This window comes from Calliopsis andreniformis, chromosome 2 (genome assembly GCF_051401765.1).
Source record: "Calliopsis andreniformis isolate RMS-2024a chromosome 2, iyCalAndr_principal, whole genome shotgun sequence".
NCBI lineage: Eukaryota > Metazoa > Arthropoda > Insecta > Hymenoptera > Andrenidae > Calliopsis > Calliopsis andreniformis.
The window spans coordinates 3,981,331-4,002,599 of record NC_135063.1 but is presented as its reverse complement, the minus strand read 5'-3'; the positions used below and the strand labels follow the sequence as shown (position 1 = coordinate 4,002,599).

Sequence of the window (21,269 nt, the reverse complement as noted above, 5' to 3'; positions counted from 1 at the left end):
GTTCTTTCTCCCTCGCGCGAACCAGCGAACTGACAGAAAGAAACGGCGAGCGTGGAGCGTTGGCAGAGGGTGCGGGGTGAGCAGCGGAGCCTTGTGATACGATTCGCACTGTAAATTCAGGATTAGCGCGCTGGCAAACTTTGCTCCCGTCGAAACTGGCCGAAATCACGTATTCAATTACGTACGGACTCTCGTTCTGCTCCTCCGCGCCCTCCGCCCACCTCTGGGTCGCCCTTCGTTCCAACTTTTCGCGAATACAATTTCGATTATTGCGCACGTCGAAAGATCGAAGCTCAAAAGCGCCCGTGCGCGTTTCCAAGCCGCGTACAGCTTTCCTCGAAGCCTCAGATCGTTTAGGAAAATAGGGAGGTTGGTGTATGGCGTTCCTGTGTGCGTGTGTGCGCGCGAGAAGAGAGGGAAAATCAAAGAGAATGCGTAATTACGTTTGGCACCGACAGACAGCATTATTGTCCTCGCGAACCGGGGATTCCTCGACTTTTTCCGGAGCTCCCGACGCCTTCGATGCATCGCCGCGACACTAATTCCGTGGATTCTCGTCCGTTGGTTCCGTTTCGGGAGATTCGACCGTTTTACGAGAGGCAGACGGCTTACAGGGGCACGCGAGCACCGTTGCCACACGAACGACTCGTTTCGCAAGCAACCGGCCCTCCCCCGCCCTCGGGGCGGTCGTTTCGCCTCGACGAGCCGAATTCTTCGACGGTGTAGCGGTGATCTTAGAATTTAATGAGTTGGCAGTGATTAAAGGTCCCGGGACGAAACTCGTCGCGCCGCTCCGAGTACAATCGTTTCGATGAATCCGGTTGATCGCTGTGACAGCTGTCCTCCCGCGATCCCCGCTGACCGTCGATACACCTGCTCTCGGGCCACTCTGCGCGCGAGACACCGTCAAGTTCTTCTGTCGGCTCCGCCGCAAAGCGTTCGTCCTGCGGCGAAGGGACCCGCCTCGAGGGGAACGAGCAAAGAGCACGGGCTGCTCCGTTGCGACTTCCCATCGCAACGTCTCCTCGTCAGAGGATCCGTCATTTTCATTGTCCTATAGTCTTCGTTCTTCAGGTTCAGCTGGGTTGCTCGAAAAGTCCATCCAGAGAACAACTCGCTGATCATCGATTCTCTTTTGGAGATGTCGAAATCTTTGGGTAGTCGATCACCCCGACGTGTCTCCGCGCCCCTCGTTCGTCGAGTGGAGAGGCTCGATGGAGATCGTCAGGGGTTCGTGGAAGTAAACGCGAGCTCACGAGGACTCGGCGTCGCTGGCGGCCCTCGGGAATCCTCGGGGAGAAAGGAGCCTCGTTTGGTCGGTCCTGGGAGACTGGTCGGTGCGTGGAGGACCGATCGCGGGGACGATCGATTACACGTGTCTTTTCATGTGGAGGGCTAAGTGATCGCTGCGGGAGAAGCATCGGTCGCAGTGTCGACACTTGAACGGTTTCGCGCCAGTGTGCTTGCGGTAGTGGCGCGTCAGCTCGTCGGACCGCGCGAACCGCCACTCGCAACCCTCCCAGCTGCACTTGTATGGCTTCTCGCCTGAAATCAGAAGAAATCGAAATGTCAAATACACATTAATTTCATTAATTTTGCTAGAGTCTTGATTTTGAAATGTTCGTTAAATCTTTTTGATTGAGGATTGGAGACTTAAAATGATAATACTTATACACGTGTAGGTCGAATAATTGATCAAAAATTGCATAAAAGCAATGTGTACTTCGAAATTCTTTTCGAATACATTCCCAAGCGGTGGTATTGAAGTAAGTGATGTGGGTTTCATGACTGTCCTCTTATCAAAAGGCATAACCATCCCCACTCCGTAGCCAGATCCTTTAGAAACAATATTCCTATTCTTTAGCAAGAAAGATAGATCGCTTGCCATCTCTAAACACTCACTCTTCTTCCAAACAATCACACATCTGTTAGCTGGGAGACTTATGTAATGTAGCCAGCAGCCATCGGTCACCAAAAAGGCTTTTCAGTCTTATTCACCATCTTTCATGGCCATGTACCTTAAGTCCTTATCATTGATCCCTCAAAGGCCAAACATCGTTCGATCATCGCTTTTCAAACTCTCTTTAAAAATGCGTGATGACTAACATACGTGTATAACCAGAGGATCCCCTTCTCTAATAAAACTCCTTCTAAACAACACCTACTGCTAATTAACCCTTTAAAAAGCAGCCAGCGTGATGCTTAACGTTATCACCACCGGTCTAATAAACTTTATGAGCGCTGATATTATAACCAACCGATAGTCCAGAACACAATGCAGAAGGCCTTTGCAGCGTAAAGAGAAAGGGGTTTTATCGTCCCGAACGCGGGGCTAGCCTTAAAATTATTAAAACCAAGGGGGTGCATATAAAATTCTCCTGACTTCGGGATGGCGGATCGGCGATAAACCATGGAGAATTGAAGGCGGCACGTGTGCTGGGCGTACGAAGATCGCAGGCCAGCAGGGGATGATCAGAGAGAGAAGGCAGAGTCGACGCATTATTAAGCCATAAATAATGTATTCGGGAATATGAAAAGTAGCTGACGTTGATTAGACCGCTATGTGGAATGGAAAATGGTGCCTCGACACCTGTGGCGTTTAACAGACTAGCGAACTTTATGTAATGGAAGGATGAAGAATATTGGTCTGTCCTAAGATAATGAATGACAACGCTGTAGTAATTTAAATAATTAAAAGTTTTAACAATACCGCGTCCATTCTTATATCTCATCTAATTATCCAAGTAAACTACACTCCTAAATCTTCTTCAAATTGCTACGTAACCTTAAATACAATGTTCCGCCCACATGCATAAATTTTCAAGGACAATTACTGCAATTTCGTTAACATTCTACCCCTTCGACGTACTGAGGATCAACCTCTAACGAATTCACGAGAGGAAGTTTCCTCGGTCGTTCTAAGGCAACCGAAGTTACGAGCTGACATCCGACCAGGTTACAGTGGGGGTTGGAAAAATTTATACCGCGCCTCGTTCTTCCCCAAAGTTGCTCCACGAAAACCGGGATCCTGTCTTTTTCAGGGGGTGCGCTCCCTGAGAGGTGACGGCGACAAATCCAGTCTGGACGTGGCGACGCATAACCAAATCGAATCCCTCTCGTCACCCACCCCCGCCACCTCCACATCCCCCTCGGGTCGCGCAGAGGTTCCTTCGACAGAGAAACTCGACACACGTTACAGAAGCCGCGACTTTTCTGGGAAATACAGCACACACGTCTCGACGCCTCGTATCCGACCCCTTCGACCCCTCGTGGTACACACGATAGTGGTTCGTCTCTCCCTCTTGTCTCGCGTGTACACAGACACCAGCCGAAGAAATAGCAGAGCGAATGAGCGTCACCTACTCCCTGGATAAGCGAAGAATTGCTGCTAGTCATCAACAAAGAATTCGATGGCCTCGTACAAGGATGAATCGTCTTTTCGACAGTGAAAGGTAGTTTGAAAGATGCAACGACGAAGCGAATATACTGGAGAGGATTTGAATGACGGAAAAGGAAATTGTCGAGCACACAACGTATCGAGGATACTAGAATTCGAGAGTATTCGCACAGAAATCGGGTTCTATAGAACGAGCATGTGCGATGTGCACATTCACTGTCATTCCGGAAACAAGAATGAGCTTCGGGGGTAAGCTTGTGCTGTGCTTTTAAAGCGCGCAGCTTCTATAGTTTGGTATACGTCAATAAAACCGCGCTCGTAAACCGCGTGTTCTTCATTATCAGCTAGGACGTTGTTAAGCTTAATTTGTGTAAAAACTAGTCCCGCGTTTTGTCGCCGATTCGAGCTTTGTTTATTTGCAGTGGCACGATGAACGTGCATGCACACATTGAATCAAGAAACTAGAACGAGTAATAATTACTAAAAAGACCATTTTTGTCTATGCCCCATTTTTTCAATACCTCAAGTCCACATGACACGTTCGCACAGTATTAGCTTCAAACGCTCCATCCCTTTGACGTCCAAGTATTCTATTCGCCTCTCTGCGAGTACTAAATCAAACAATTCCCTACCCTCGTTGGGATAGACCCAAAATCGTCCCATCGTTTTCCAGAATCGCCTCGCATCGGAAAACACTGTCCCAAATGCACCCGCGAAAATCCACCTGAGCGAGTAGAATTACAGGAAAACCTGGCGAACCATTACGTGTGCAATTAAAAAAAAAAGTAGAAAGAGAGAGAATTCCACTCGACGTCTCTCCCTTGTTGCGCCCCATGCGCACGTAGATACCATCGAAAAGGCGAATTGAATTTCGAGTAACCATGGTGACTATGCAACGCGACAAACGACCACACGGCGTGTCCGCGTGGAACGAGCGTATACGCACGCACGGGGTCGACCACGCGTGTGCGCGACGCACGGGGGTAGCGGCAGGTGTACGAGGGTTGAAAGCTGGTGGTATGGGTGCATCGCGCATTTTATCGCCGCATAATGGCCTAGCGACGGTTCGTTACCACCTACGTAATAAAGCCATATTAAACAGGACGGCTTAAAGTGTTAACCTGCCCCTCCCCACGCTCTGCCAGTCCCCGTAAACGGACGTTACTAAACGACGCGACACGCCACCCCCTACGCGAGCCTCTGACTTCGTTTTGTATGAATATCGGCTTGTTTGTGCTCTCTGGTACCGTGATCGCGTGAGAAGGGCGCGTATGCGTTTATGGTTCGACGCGATGGGGTAGTTTTTCTGACTTTCAGAGGGGGTGGATTTGTTTAGTATACCCGAGGGTGTACGAAACTTTCTTTGGCTGGATTCGGGTTGAAAAAGTAATGACGGGCTCTAGAATACAGTTTCCCAAGTTTCCAAGCTCGGGATGTCAGATATTTTATAGCACCCTTATTTGTCATTCTTGTTCAAAACAGTGATCTATTTCTTTTATTAATTTCTAGATCTCCACTGCAAACTCGAAATTCCAGGATGAGGATGCCAAGGCGAGAACGAAGACGAAGGATACGAAGACATTCGCTGGAAGAACGGCTGGTCTCACGTAGTCTTCGAGAATGGTTCGTTCTTCCGTCGCAGGGACGATTTTTCTATGTCCTTCCCTCCATCTGACGTTCCTCGAGAGGTCTGAGTGGGTCGGTATTGCGTCGATATGTCAGCCCGTCCCAGCAATGTGTGTTCGTCGTCTTTGCATTTTATTAAGTCCGCCGCGCCAGCGACGATGTATAGGCCACCTTCCGTCATGTCGCCCAAGGATAGGACAACCGGAATTTATGGCCAAGGATTCCGTCCTCACCCACTCCCCCCTCCGTCTCACCCCCAGTCCTGGGACTCGTCTTTTACATCCGAAGACGGTTCGCGTAAGAAACGTTTCGACGAGAAACGCGTCCTAATGCCGAAGGGGGTTCTGCAGATCCGCGTGACAGATCGCTGGAGGATCTGGGGCGGGAAAGTTCTCGCGGGACGAAAGATTTCTGGGGAAGGACTCGGTCCAAGTTCAATTTTTTACGGGTTTCGTTGGGACGAGATTCGAGCTGGCCAGCAGAGATATCCCAGAAAATATTCGGGATCTCGACGTCCTCCGACAGCGGGGAAGCTGGCTCCTACGATAGCTTCGAAGAACTTTATATCTATTTCCTTGCATGGCTCGAGTCTTCCTTCTCTTTGGGTTAGGTACACGGTGGGTTGTAAAAAACGAACTTGCACATGGGAATAGTGAACAACCTTCTGAAGTTGCCTTTCTTATATTTCTTTAGAATATATGTATGTTTAAACATTTCACTATGGTGAAGTATAAGCTGAGATTTTGTATTATGTGGATAGGGTGTTTCGTGAAATAACGTTTCAACACTGCTCGCTTTAGAAAAATTAATATTCGTACGTACAAATTTTATCTACATTTTAACACATTGTATATTAAATAGCTGTGATTCAATTTCATAATTTATTAAAACGTTTGCTACGTCAAGTCTTGCACTCAATTTTTTGCTCTATGATTACTTGTTTTATTCACATAGGATTTGGTATTACGTAGAAATTGTTACGAAGATAGGTACGTGAAACTGTACAAATTAGTATTTTCGATACAAAAGGGAAAGGTTGAATATTTCCATTTCCGCTAAATGTATGTAAGTCCCGGTTCCCCCAACATGCGAGGTCGAACCTGTATTTCGTTGAACTTCTTTGAACGGTGGAACTGCGCGTACGACGGGAGCGGAAACGCGAAATGCCATTCTCATGAAACGACTTTGCGTCACGTTTTGCAGAAAGTGAAACGACGTTTCCTTCGGCTGCTACGTCGACAGAAAACGTCGAACAAAGCTGATACGCGATGGCTGCGGAAATTTTTCCGAAACGAGACACCGAGAGGAAATTTTTGACGTTGAAAAACTGAACGCTTTTCTGTCAAATTTGTTACGTTAACAATCAAACAAGAGGAAGAGCATTGACTATTTAATCCCTGTAGGACATCAATTTTTTTATACGAATCAGAGAAATTCTAGAAAAATGTCGTGTACATTGTCCATTGCTGGCTTCCAATTTCTCATGTAACAAAACTGGATCGCGGTATTCGAATCGGTTCAGTTTTGAGCTTCACGGAAGCAGAGAAATTTTATTGATTTTCCATGCAGAAATATCACAAACGTTAATGTCTTCTCCCTTCTCAAAGAATTACACGTTCTACAAAGCGAGATAAGATTCAGTACTGCGCCCTCCACCGAGGGCATTTTATTACACGCTCAAATTAATGCTAGAAAATGGCCGTAAGAATTACGCGAACACGAGACCTCCTCATTAAACCTAACTTTTGTTAAGATCTTTCGTGACAGAGATACATAGAAATAGTCCCTCTACAGCGCAGAAGAGAAAGAACGAATTCGTAAAAAGGTGCATTCTGCGAGATCTCGCGTAACGAAAGAATAAGTTTCAAAGACAGAGAAGGAAAATTCTGCGTTAGAAGCCGAAGGGAATGTAATTTCCTGACGTTCTGCTACAAAGAACAGACAATTCAAATGTCTCAAAGAACTCGAACGTTCTTTAAAACCATTGCCAAAGGAGCAACTCTTGAGGTATAAAGAGAAAAGTTCTCTAAATCTCTCGTGCCAGTATGGACCATAAACTGGATAAAAATTCGGCAACGCTGAGATGACATAGTGTCACACGCACCGCACTCGTATCCAAAAATGCGAGGGACTATCGCATAAGTCAACGCGATAGATCGGTCGGAGTAGCGTCAAATTTACGCGTCCCATGAAACGTGGCGTTCCTCGAATACGATCGCGTTACCCTCGACCCGAAGTGTTACGGTGCTTTATATATTTTTCCGTCGTTCCGCTTGAGAAACGACATTGTCGAACCCCCAACTCTCGACGAGGCTGGATCAGGAGAAATTTTGCTGGGGTCAATGTTGCTTCGTAGCTATTTTGCAGGAAATAAAATCGTGGCAGGTCGGAGAAGCGGGGTGAGTCAGTCGTGTGCTGGAATAGCGCCATGTACGATGGAAATGAAAAATGAAAACAGATTTCCTGTAAAGGAGTAGCGTGCTCTAGAAGGGGAGGCGTTTGTTTTGGCGGGGGAAGGTCGCGGCATTTACTCTGGAAGCGGAAGCGTTCCCTTGGAAATAAAACATTCCACTTTTAGTAACGAGACGCGGGCTCGTGTATGTTGCCGAGAGAAAAAGTGAGGAAATTTCTTCGCTTGCCGGAAGGAGTTCCTGCGTTTTTAGAGAATTAACCTCCAACCGTGCCTTTTATCGGAGATACGCTGGAAATGTCTGTTTGTGCGTTCCTGGTGGATTCTTTTCGCGTTATCAAAAGTAGGAGGCAAGCAATTTTGCAATTTTATCGAAAGCGTGCTGCTTGAAAAGGTAACGGGATCCTTTAGAAGAAACCTTACTTATAAGTAAAGGAAACTGCGTGCGTTGGACTGTAGAGCAGATTAAGTCCTTCTTATGCCCGCCGCGTCTGACCATACACGGGATATTCTACTTGAAATTGTATTATAGCGGAAAGAATTTAGAATTAAAATTTGGCTACCTCTATTTAACATACGAAGTAGAAATTTAAATATGAAATAGTTGGAATTTAAGATACATTAATTAATTAATTAGCTCTTAGCATATCGAGGTAGAATCACTAGCATCATTATTTCTCCAATGCATTCGAATTCAAGTTTCCAAGTCTTTGCATCTTCAACTTTTCAAATATTCAAATCTTTAATTTAAAAGTGTCTCTTTTCGTTATTATACTTGTTTCAATATCCTGAATATTGATTTTTGGAAATTTGTACTCGAATTGTGAGTGACTCTACGTTGCTACAATAGGAGTTAAGAATCTCAAGCGACTACTTTTCAAAGTGGATTCGATCTTCCATTAGTCAGACACGATTGGCCATAACAAGTGTATTTCACTTGTATCTCATCACCTGAGTCTTCCCTTCTCTAGTTTGTTTCTCGAATTTATCGATTCTGAGAGGTCCCTAAAACCCTTGAAACCTGTCTCTCGAATATTACGAAAATTCTCGTCCATATTGTCAAGCAGAAAAGCGTAGCCTCGAGAGGGCAGTCTGAAACGCGAAATTCGAGACCCTGATCGGCGAAGATCGATGGCGAAGTGGTTTTCTTAGTTGTGTGCGAGGGGGTGCGTGTACAGCCGGTGTCTTGGCTGGCTGCTTCCGCCCTGGCGGTATCGACTACGGTTAGAGATAGCACGTTCCTCGTGTTGTGAACTGTGGTTTCGCTGTCAACTGTAGCGAGAACTTTGACGACGTTTCCAATTGTTTGCGGTGGTGCAACCCCGACACTAGCAGGCGAAGGGGGTTGCTCCTAACTTCCTCGCGATCTCGTGTGTTTCGAACAGTGCCTCGAGGTGCGAATCGATACGTGTTTCCATGCGATCTCACCCCCGCATACGCGAATTTCGGAGTCGTAAGCATCTTCTAATCCCAACTCGGATTTCATTTGGCGGTTAAATAATACAGCGTCTCAGCGTGATTACTTCGAGAATAATACAACAACCTTCGATGAGCTTTTAACTATTCACACAGCTGAGTCTGATAAACGATGAGAGGTGACAAGAGATTAATGCACACAAAGTAGATAGGTATCTTCTACGTTATTATTCAGACTAATTTCGAATAAATCAAGTCCTGGAAAACATCCATGAACATCTAATTTTCAAATCAATTGCTACATTGCTACAATAGCCTCCTGCGCTATATTGATCCTTCGAAACAGACCGGATCCTTTACGATTTACAGAACGAGTTTCCCCCAGTGGGCGAGTCAATAAATTATCAGGCTTTTCTTATTTTTCGCGGGGGCGGGAACAATGGCGCGCGACTCGATGCGAAATTTGAAAGGTTTCAATACATCCCCCGTGGTGAATGCCGGGAGGAAACGACCCCTATAATACACACAACAGCCTCTTCCGAATGGCGCGGACGCATCGCGAACAGCCGCGCGACGCGATAAATAATTCCTCGAGCTCCAGCGTTTTATTTTCCCTGTTTGATTTAAGGTCGTGGTACGTCGTGCGTTTCTAAGGCACGTCTCGGCTAAAATTATTGCGCTTCGGTTGACCTACTTCGCACCACTGATCGCGCGAACAGCTGAGTTCTGTTCGCTCCGAATACAGGGAGGCTCTTTCATCGCGCGAAGAAAGGCTGCGTCCTCGAGGAGCCGAGCTTTCCGCGGAATTGCAATTAAAAGCTCCAGCAATCGATGCATGGGACAGATTAATGCGCTTGATTGGATGAAATCGAACGTTTTGCTTCTTCTAAGAATAGTACTTTTCATCATTTGACTTTGTCGATGAAATAAACATGTTGAATTAGGAGTAAACTGAAAACTTTTTTTATTAGTAGATCAAATAATATGTTTCTTAATTTGAAGAATGTAGAGTAGAAGCGTATTAAGCTTTAAATTGAAGAAAAAAAATTGAAGAACTAGTGTTCAGTTATTTTTGAAACATTTTGTAAAAAGAATCCCAAAACGCAAAGCAGTTTTTATCGGTTTGGTTATTCAGAAGCGTCAATTTAGAGTCTCCGTCTTTCTTTGCTTGCTGCTCGAACCAGACGACGTTGTTTTCCACCGTCGTGCAGAAAATATCGCTCGAGGAAAGTGTTAAACATTTTCAAAGGAAATAAGATTTGCTCCTTGTTTATCCACTTTGCCCGTCAATATCGCGTTTCAGTGGTTCCTTCGTTTTTGCCCGGGCAAAGCCTCTCTATGCGATTTTCCCGATGGGAATGGAGGAACTATCGATCCACTGGCCCAACAATCTCACGGCGACCGTGCACGCGTACAGGGAAGAAGGTTGGCGAGGGAAGAAAAGCGGAAGAAGCATGGAAGAAGAAGGGGAAAAGAGAGAGATTTCCAATTACAGGACTTTCTGGTCCGGAATTCCATTCCAAACACCATTGTTCTCGCGTCTCAAGCTAGTGGACGGGACTTTGATCCTTCGACGGAGTTCAATCGTTTCCTCGGGAAACTTCTCACGATCGTTCTATCCCTTCCTTACTGCTTGCCGATGGAATGTCAATATATTTGGAAAATTAAAATGTGACAGGTTCGTTACTCCATGGACTTCATAGTCGCCAAACGAGCTCAAAACCAAATGAAAAAAAAAACCGAAGGGAAAAGCAATCATTTCGTAAAGAAAATTTTGCTTCGATATTATGTTTCTGAAGAGGGAGTTGAAATCTTCACCGTCTACAGACGATGCGAGAAAACACCTCTCCATAACTACTATAGAAATCCACTCGCTAATGCCATTACTCTCCGTAAAGTTCTCACGAGAAATCGGATTAGGAGTGAACCTATCACTCGATAGGTACTCCGAAACGGTTCGATTGATCTCAGCAGCGTCAAGCGAGACGCAGCAGCACTGTTTAGAGTTAACATCTTATCGCCTCGTTAGAAGGGAATTAGCGAGGCCAGACGATGGCTTTGACTGTTAAATCGTCTAATCGGATCGCGTCGATTCGCCCGTTAAGACGTCCGTCGATTCACGTGGCGCAGACGTAAGGAGGGGCCGAAGAAGGATCCGTGAGGGAGCTGGGTCAGGGTGGAACGACCTCCGTCCGACCGGATATCTACATGCCGAAAGATCCTCGAAAGGAAACTTCGCCGATGGAATTCGTAACGAGCCTTCATGTTGACTCGGCCACGCGATCGTTCTGGGGGACGGCGATCCGACGATTCGCCTCGTTTCGTATCCCTGACTCCGCGAACGCTCTTCCTTGGGAGCCGGCAGTAATTAGATTCGACGACCGAGATCAAAGTATACCCGGCATTTTCATCTCTGTAAGAAAGTTCCGCAGAGTTTTCTCGTACCCCCTCCCCCTGTTCCGTCCAAGTTTTTCGACCGTGTCTCGGAGGTTCTACGCCCCCCCGCCTCCTCTGCGTCGAGACTGCTTGCGCGAACGACGCGTCTGTGGAATTTTAGGACGCGGAAATAAATGCGGGGAATTATGGTTATCATAAAATTATGAATGTTTCAGATCGTGGAGGCAGGTGGTTGGACGTGGGCGATTGAAGCAGGCTGTATGGGTTATTTTAAAACCGATGGAGATTGACTGCTGATGTAGAAAGTGGATGCTGAGATCTGTGTAATGAGACCATCCAAGAAATCCGCGGCATTGATGGTGAAGTAAGAATTTAGTGGTTTTTTAAATGTTGAGTTTACTTCGTCAGAGTAAAAACGAATCTTGCATAAGGAGAGGATGCAGAAATATTAAAATACCTTGGGAGTTACTTCCTGCTTACAAGAAATTTCATTCTAAGACTGATTTTAAAGGAATAGGTCATACACAATACAGCCTTTTGAGACCTAGTCGAACTACCAGTAAAGAAAGATCTGAGAAAATCGCAGACCGGAGTAACCGATCAGTAAATGCCGTCGTAGTGTCCAAAAGCTACGATTGCTATTGTCGAGCTCCACAGAATCGACACCCGACACCTGCCATTTAGAGGGAGCTTTCCTTAGAAAGTGAAGACCTTAGAACAGGATCATCGGGTTCAACATGTGACAAATAGAAGACAGGACACAATACCGAGCTGGTTAGGCAAAGAGGGAATGGGATTGGATTAAGCAGAGATCCTGTCAACGTCGAAACGTTACATGGTACCACGGGCGAACGATTAAGCGGGAAATTCTGGGAAATCGATCACCGAGAAACCAATTACAAGAAACAGTGTTCTTTTCGAGCACGCTTCCAAGGAAAATAAACGCACAGCCGCGATATGTGACGCACACGGCCGTCTGGCCTCGTCACGCCGCGCAGGGGATCCTTGTGTCAGGACGAATTCATAACAGAGTCATAATTGCGGGACGGGCCCCACAGTATGCATAATCCCGTAGTTAGCAGTTCTGCTTAACGATCCGCGAGAAGCAATCCCGACGTACCTGACACGCTGCACGATGAAGGCGTCCCAGCCAACCTCTCTCTTATTGCCTATCCCCCCTCTGTCTCCTCTTTGTCACCCCTCCACCCACTCCTTCTCTCTCTCTTTCTTCCCACCTCTCTGTGTTTCTCTCCATTCCCTCGTTTTCTTTTTTTCTCCATTTTCTTCTTCCCCCCCACCATACATTTTCCGCTCCTCTGCATTTCTAACCCCACCTCTCTTGCTCTTTTTATATGGGGGATGATGATAATGGTGTTGGAGATGATTCGTGGAGAAAGACTTTTTTAATGAAAAGAAATATTACGAGAGAAAATTTCATTTGGTATCTTTGGAAGCTGAATACAAAATTTTAGAGCATTAGAAAGTAGTGCTTTCGTTGCTCTTTCTTTATATTGAAGCGTTTGTACTATAAGAATAATCTTTTCTGAATGAGAAATTCAGAGGTTTTAAATCTCCTTTGGAATCTTTTTCAAACTAATCCTTGTACTCGTGTTATCTATAAACTCGATCAATAAAGACGTATCATTATTACTATTATTATTACTTGCATTTCTCTGTTCATCTCCAACGTCCTCCATCCTCCTTCCAGCTTCTTTCTTCTGGTTCCTCCGCAATTTTCTACCCCCTTTACCACCACCTCTCTCTTCCACCCCCGAACCCCTTGCCGTCCTCTCGTTACCTCATCCTCCGTAATACAGAGACCGTAATTACACATCTGTGCACCTTCCTGTGAGACGTGGTAGCGCACGGTGCGCGCGGATGCAGATGAGCACAGGTAAATAAACACATATGAAGGCTCCCGCGCACGTGTAGCTATTCACGTGAGCAAATATATGTATATGGACATACGTACACATACGCTTGATCACCTATATGCACCGCAATATTACATGGCTTGCACCGACGCGCGCGCATACCATTCTCTGTGACACACAATCTAGTGCTTCGACGTAATGATAGAAAGGATTTTGAAATACATTTTATAAAAAATACGACGTGGACTCAGAAATGCATCGCGTTGTTAAATATTTGACAGCACGCATATTTTATCGCGGGAGGATTTATACAAGGTGTTTCCACACATGTGGGACATTTTTGGAGGGTAGATTCTACACACGAAGACAATGAAAAGAGTTCATGTGCATATACATTCGGAAACGTTTAGTTTGTTAGTCATACGCTATTTTATACTGTGTATCGTGTGATACTTTCTTTAAGATCTACCACTGTGTGCCACTCGACCAAGGGACAGGAATATCCCTCAGCCTAATAGGACCCCGAAGAAGATAGCACACCTCACAAACAAGAAAGAAGCCAGCATTTTACCGAATATAAAATAGCATGTAACTAAAGAAGTATTCGTTTTGAGGCATACGTGCATTCGAACTTTTTTCATTATCTTTGTATCTGGAAACTATCCTCCACAGTCGACCCACGTTATTCTTATATGTTGTGGAACTTGAGCCAGCATTTTACGCAACACAAAATAGCGTATAATTAAAAAACTAAGCATTTCGGGACATATGTTCATATTAAATTGTTTTGCTGTCAATCCTTGAAAACTGTCCCACATGTTTGAAAACACCCCCAACGAAATAAATTGCGAGAATGTCCCTCTGAGGTGCCATTAATTTTTAACAAGTTTCGAAGCAAGTATCGAGATGACAGACTACAAAACGCCTCGCCCACGTCGGATATTATTCAAGGATCGATTTCCCCATTGCACCTGTACAGTGTACATCCTTTGCTTGCGTCCACCCCTGGCAACGTGTACATATTACATGTGTCGAAACATCGTTCACCCACATAGCAGTCACGAACACGAAACGTGATTTCATATAGACCAGGTCTCGCGATAATTACTAGTGTATACGTGGGGAACCGCGGATACGCGCGCGGGCGAGCAACACAAGACTAGGCGAGGGAGTTCGAGGCATGACGCGACGAAAAGCGTGGACAAAGACAGGGAAAGAACCCGAGGGGGTTGCCGTGGAAAGAGAGAAGAAGGGAGTTCTCGTTAATTACGGTTCTCCGTCTCCCTCTGCCGCAGCCAACCGCGAAGAGCCGCAGGACGAAGGAGGAGCACGCTGACCGCACGGTAATAACGCGTTCGGTCAGTCTCCTGGCTCAAAGTGACGCGGCTTACGGAAGTGACGACGCAAGGGGCACGGTTTCTTGCATGTAATTGCTCCGTCCAGGCCTTTCTTTTGGCAATCGTCCGCGCGGAACAAACGCGTCGCGGGGAACTCACTCTGGGAATGTTTACCGTCTCCTGGACGGGAAGACGAGCTTTAATCGGGTTCTTTGGCCGCTTTTCCGTGACATTAGGACGTTTATGAGAGGAGATTCACAGAACTCTTCCCAGGAGTTTCGTCGACCGTTCACACGTGTATACGAGATGAATTTTGTATGACTGGCACAGCGGAGTTTCGTAGGAATTACGAGAGAGAGCTGATTTTCCTACTTTCAGAGGAGAGCATTTTCCTTGGTACTTTTTTATACGATTCTCGGTACAGCTTTTATGATTTATACTTCGTACGATAAAATAACGTGAACTATCGGTGGAAATAAAAGTCTGCAATAGTCTACGGAAACGTTTTGCGAGGCTCTGCAGAGTAGTCTGATATACCATTGATCTCTACTACTTTTTCCGAGGGAACCATTCCCGATATACACAGCTGTCGATTCGATTACCAAATTACCCGGTCACTTAATTGAAACCCGTATTCACCGTGAGATTACGATCCTCACACGTCGAGGTAAACCTTGGAAACCCGGATAAAATATGCGAAACTTAACCTAAGCCAGGCGTAGAAGCGGCGAGGCACGTTATCCTTCGATCGATCGAAGAAAACCCATGGGGAGACTACTTCGACGCCATTAAACATGCGTCTTCCGGCTTGGCGCACGTGGGTTTCGCATTCATCTCGTCCTATATGCGACTCGAGGCAGCCCGTGCCACGGTACAAGCCGAACAGGCTCCCTTAATTCGGCTTCGTAATTAATTATGCATTGTTGGTGGCCGCGATAAGGGAAGCAGGGAACGCGTCGAGGAATTTGTCCCGTGGAATTGGTCTCCTCGCGGGATACAAGCCCCTTCTACATCGTCGTTTCTCTCGGCGAACGACTGAGGATAATCGTGTGACTAACGATTAACTGAATTCGCGAAGAAAGGGCGCGCAGCGCGACGTGTCGCGTGAACGCGACGCGACGTTATTATCAGGCGGAAACGCGTCGTTCGACGACAGACAGGCCTCCGCCCGTTTATTAATGGCGATGACGGTACTGATAATCCACGCGTGCGTTCCCTTAATTGCGGAAAGAGTGATAAATGTGGATCGCCGGTCACCATTACGCGAGGCATTTACGCGATTTCGTGATTCATGACGCGACCAACTGTAACTTAGCGTTGTAAGGTTTTGTAAGACGTTGGCATTTAGAGATGCCCGATTATAGACACACTTTTGTGATCTAAATAAAAAAATTTGAACATTCGAAAAATCGAAAATTTAAAAATTCAAATTTAAGTTTATCAAAATGTTGACATTCATAAATTCGAATAATCGAAAATTTAAGAATTCTAAATTTAAATAGATCAAAATTTTGATGTTCACAAATTTGAACAATCAAATCTTTAAAAATTAAGATATTTGAATACTTAATCATTTGAACGTGCATAACTATCACGGACTGAAGAGTATACTTTCTAATATCCTCTATTCTAGGAAAAATTAATAGAATAATCTTTCAACTAGCGGCTTTGAGAGGACTTAACGAACAGTTCAAAGGAGTGCATTTATGTCATACTTCATATTTGCTTACCTGTATGCGTCCTCTGATGGGCTTTCAGATGCGAGCTCTTAGTGTAGACCTTCTTGCAACCCGGAAATTGGCATTTGTGTATCCTGCGCTTTGTGTCAGGCGGACTGTGCTCGTGGCTCCTCGCGTGGTGCCTGTTAGCCACTGTACTCGCAGTTGCAGTGGCTCCTGCGTGCGCGTGTTGCGTACCTGCGACCGCTTGGTAGCCATTCGCTGTGACGGAGATCAGTCTGCAAAAAGATGGAGTCGCATCGTTCTGCGTTCTTGTCGCCCTTTTGCAATTAGCCGCAAATTTCCTCATGAGAAATCTAAACAATTCGTTCACAATTTATACGTGGAATGATACCAGTTTACTTTTATCGTTCCATACAATTTGTCAAGACCATTTTACGTTCTTTACACGCGGAGTGCCGCAGTTTTGTCTCAGCATAGAAAAAGACGAATTTAATATGAAAATATACAATGTCTTGGGCCATGAATTTTTAAGCGAAGCACTGTGATAAAGGTATGAATACTTACTTCGCGACACCCTGCGCGTTTCCAGTGGTAACCCTGACGATGGTGCTCCTGCCGCCCGTTCCGTGAAGGTTGAGGTTGTGCACGTCGAGCATCGAACTCCCACTCGACGAGTGACTGGAGTTGGAATGACCTTGACCTGAGCCTGGGCTCGACGGTGGCGTCAGGATCTGACCTTCGCTTTCGCAGCCGCTGTCCTCCTCCTCCTCGATCTCCTACGCCGCAAATATAATTCATTACGCAACGGGATTACGATAACAAGGCCGGTGGTTCTGATTAAAGTGCAAGCAACTGGTTAAAACGGTATCGAACATCGATACCGTGGTCATTGCGAATCGATCAATGGGAAATGGCCTCGTAAACGGATTACACGGTCCGCCGTGCGCACGCGTACGCTTGTGTCAAATTACACTGTGCCCGTGTGTAGCTGCGGAAAACGGGAAGATTCGCTATTTGTGTAACCAATACTGGACGCTAATTGAAATTTGACGGGGATTGTGTTCTCGATCCAGCGAAACGCGAGACCCGAAACAACATGATTCAGGGGCAAATGTGGATACAATTATTCCTTTCCCAATGCGCGTAGAATTGATAAACGAAGGGCGAAACGATCCAAAATTTTGTTAAAAATTCGAAAAAAAAATTCACTTGCCTCGTGCTCCTCATCCTCCTCGAGGTCCTCGCTGGGTTCTTTTTTGAGAATGAGTGCCGTGCATGAGAGGGATGGTGAACTGTCCCAGGACAACGCCGAACACGCCGAACTCGCCGACGACATCGACAACGAGTCAAGGTGTCGGTCCAGGAGATCCCTGTCGCGACCATTGTGGTTGTGATCGCCGGGACTGAACTTGATGTCATCGAGACAGAGTGTTTCCCTGTCTTCCGACGACGTCGTTACCTGCATCGCGCAAGCGACGAAGACAGAAAAAAGGAGAACGACATTGACATCGTTGGTCGTGACACGCCGTCGAGAGGGAATTTGGAAGTTGCAGAAATAACCTCCGTGGGAGGATCGTTCTAGTTCAGATTTAGACGCGGTTACTCACCTCCATTTTGATTGGCGATTCGAACTGTGCGTTGGCGGTGCCCGTGGAGGCTGTCCACGAGATTGGCGGCGCCCTGAAGAGGTTCCAGGGTGCCGTGTCCAACTCTGTGGGTAACTTTTTGTACGACTGCAGCTTGGGCTCGTCCTTCAGGTACCTCTCCATTTCGTAGCATGTCTGGAACAGTAAAGTATGCGGTTAGCAACTCTGAAGTGTCCTGATGCTAGATCATACACAGGTAGTTATTAAAACTTATTGTACTGTTTATTGAAGTGATATATTTACATATAATCGCGATATGTATTGAAGAAAAATTAAGACAAATGGAGACAATTTGCAGGACTCACATGAGCGTGCAGAATGCTTGTCTGCTCTCTTCTGAGTTTAGTAGTAGAACAAAGCAGATGTATTTCTATGAAAGTGTATAGATCAAATAGAGAACATATCATTATTGTGTTTCTCTGAGTATTCCAAAAACAAGTTTCCTGCTTCCACATGAATACTTCCAACACTTCTAGGAGTACAGGAAACTTCTGTCAATTCTACGCAAGTCATTCCCAGACACCGTGTATAAAGTTACTGAACCATTTCCTAAATTTTCGCAAGGTGTCAGATGAGAACCACTGCCGCGCCCTCAACAGAGAACACCTGACACCATTCAAGAGAAGTTCGGCCTAAATTTGCCCTCCTGAAGCGTCTACAGCGACGAGAGCCCTAGATTAGATTAAACGGCGTTCTCCCCATCATGAAATCGCGAAAGGCGCGAACCGAGGTATCTTTCAAACGCGTCGTTGCATCGAAAGCGACGGCGAAACGCTTGAATCCTCTCGCGGGGCGAACACCTGCGGCGACGTGAACTTCTCGAGACAACGGGGAAATTATCTGTAGCAGCATCCCGGCAGCTGTGTACGCGAAAGCACATCGACGCCTGGGTCGTCGAGCCAGCTACTCGCAAGTTACCGAACTTCCGGTTCGCCCGTAGGCCGTGCCAGTTCGGTGCAGTTCCTTGGAGACGAGAGTGCAAAGTTACCATAGTGTTGTGCGGGAACCATGCCCCGAAATCAGATTACGTCCCTCCCCAGCTTTCGGTCCCACACGACTACTCTGTCCTTCAGGACCCTTCGTACTACCTCCTCCCCTTTTTTAATAACCATTAAGGGGTAAACTATTTGGACTGTTTAAATTATTCCTCATATTCTCGTTTTAATATTTCAGGAAAAATCCGTGGCCACGACGGAAGATTCACGAGGCTCGAAAGGGAGGGAAATTTGAATAGAAACAGCGCAGCCGTTCGTCTTGACCGGCATAATGTTCAGGATCTAGGCGATCAAGAGAGGAAAGAGAAGGAGACGGCGTTCAAGATAAATGCGCTTTGTATATTAAAGCGCTCGGTGGCTTTAATAAAAGTTACGCTGACGAGACCATCGCTGCCGGGTATTCCCTGAATTCTCATTACGCCTCTGTCACCGTCATTATTCTCCACGGTGCAATGATTCACGCTCGACTACGTCCCTCTCGGTCCTCGGCGAGACGGCGATGAAAGACGAAAAGAAACGGCGCACAGTCCCGAGTTTCCGCGCTGATCTATCGCCTCTGAGTGGTATTAATTGTTGATAGCGCGATCTTCTGCAACTGAGTTATGCGACCAGGGCGAGACGACTGGACGATAACTGCAACCGTTCTACATGCACTTCACCGCCTTCCTTCGGGCAGTCTCCGCCGATTTATTGCAGCCGCTAACGGTTACCAACACGGGCGACGGTTTCGTCTGGTGGTTTCGCGGGATGAAACCACTTATCTCCGCGGACGAGGCCGTGCAATAATTTCTCTTTTCTATAAGGCCACTTTAAGGCTGGCTGATAGGGGGTAACAAAGACGCGAGTTCAAAAAGGAAAGAAAGAAGATCGTATTCATAGTGCATCGACTAGGGCAATGGGATCTTTATGGCCAAGAGATTGAATTATAAATAATTTATGATAGAAACCGGAGTTAGTCCAGACATCGAAAATGTAGCAGGCTTTCTAAAATTGAATAGGCGAAACGGTTGTCATCGACAATCTACAAATTTTCGCACGTCCCAATCACACGGTGAACGAAATTCAATTAATCGCTGTGGAACGTTCATCATCGTCCCTCTTCTTGGTCACATCGCTCAGAAGAGATTTATAAATTCACGTCGCGATGGGAGATCCGTGCGTGCAACAATTAGCCGCGCGACACTGTCCGATGACTACGATACCAACGGATTTCCCCGATCATTGTAACACTAATTAAACCGTAGAAATGGCATGCAGCCGCGACCCGACGTCGTCGTTGCATTTTGATGCTGGCACGCTAACAATCGTTCGATGAATCTGCGTCGGCCAGGCTGACGCCATAAATTGCTACCAGCGCGCGTCGTCGAGTAAACAGCATCGCCGGGCGCATCGTTGTAAATATAATGAGCACGGCCATTGTAAAATTTGACACGCGGAACCGATGAATTACAAATAATGTGCCCCCGAAACAATTACTAGCCAGACTGCTCGCCGCGATGACGCTGGGAAATTTCGTGTTCGATGTGGTCGCTTGTTTGAATTATCGATAGAATTATGTTTTATGAGTTTCCTCCGCTCCGATACTTTGCCGAAATAGTCAAAAGCACGAGTAGGTATCTGAGAGTGTTGCATTATGCAACTCTTTCACGTGTCGCTGAGCTTTGCAACTAGACAATCGCAAGGGGAACTGTACGTGCTCGTGAAATATGAGAGACATGCGACGAGTACAACTTATTTCATGACTAATGAGGACTGAAAGACGAGCTGACATATTCCTGACACAGCTTATAACATTTCTTCTATTGAAATTTTTTAAGTGGAAACGTTATTACCGAGAGTATATAAAAGTAGGTACACATTTCCAAGCGCAGTAATAGTCTCAAACACAAGCTACTCGAAAGAATGCGCATTCCCTACAATCAGCTTCCTCTCTGTTTCCACGAACGTAAATCGCTTCGCAGAAGGTATTTCGATTTCCTTTGTTTTCTTCGCCTAACGGCACCCCCAAGAATGTTTCCCAGCCCCCAGAAACGGCGCAGCGAAGAGGAAAAAAGAAACGTCGAGAAAAATGAACGAGCTAGCCGAGATTAAGCTTTACGACTTGGCGTGGACGTCCCCCCAGCCATCGGGCTCCATTAACTCCGAAACTACGTAATAAGTTAGGAGTTCACGGCGAGATTCGCTCGCCCGTGGTCGATCGCAATGATCCCACTATCATTTTCCATCGGGTGCTGCGTCCAGTCACGGAATCCTCCATTACGCTTCTATCGATGATCGCGCGTGCAAGCGCACGCGGTTCAATTTATGAAGCGCACTGCTCGCGCTGGCTGTATTTGCACGGCGAAAATACGCTCGTTTGATGATGAAACACCGATCGGTGGAAACGTGGGCGAGGTTATTACTATGCATAAGGCAAACGCGACGTTTCTCAACAGCGCTGGAACGACAGAGTTGCACCATAATTTAGAGGGAAGCAACGCGTTAATTCA

At 46.3% G+C, this 21,269-nt stretch overlaps 1 protein-coding gene across 1 annotated transcript in view; it reads right to left on the bottom strand.

Moving 5' to 3' along the window:
- Positions 1–1,254: 1,254 nt before the first annotated feature.
- The window catches only part of LOC143188201 (Krueppel-like factor 6), a 252,603-nt gene continuing 232,588 nt past the window's right edge, over positions 1,255–21,269 (bottom strand). The window contains exons 2-6 of the mRNA XM_076392322.1: positions 17,747–17,920; positions 17,353–17,598; positions 16,704–16,915; positions 16,188–16,414; positions 1,255–1,545 (exon numbers count right to left, since the gene is read on the bottom strand). Coding sequence (XP_076248437.1) covers positions 1,370–1,545; positions 16,188–16,414; positions 16,704–16,915; positions 17,353–17,598; positions 17,747–17,920 — 1,035 coding nt within the window. The 3' untranslated portion in view covers positions 1,255–1,369. The remainder of the gene's footprint in view (positions 1,546–16,187; positions 16,415–16,703; positions 16,916–17,352; positions 17,599–17,746; positions 17,921–21,269) is intronic.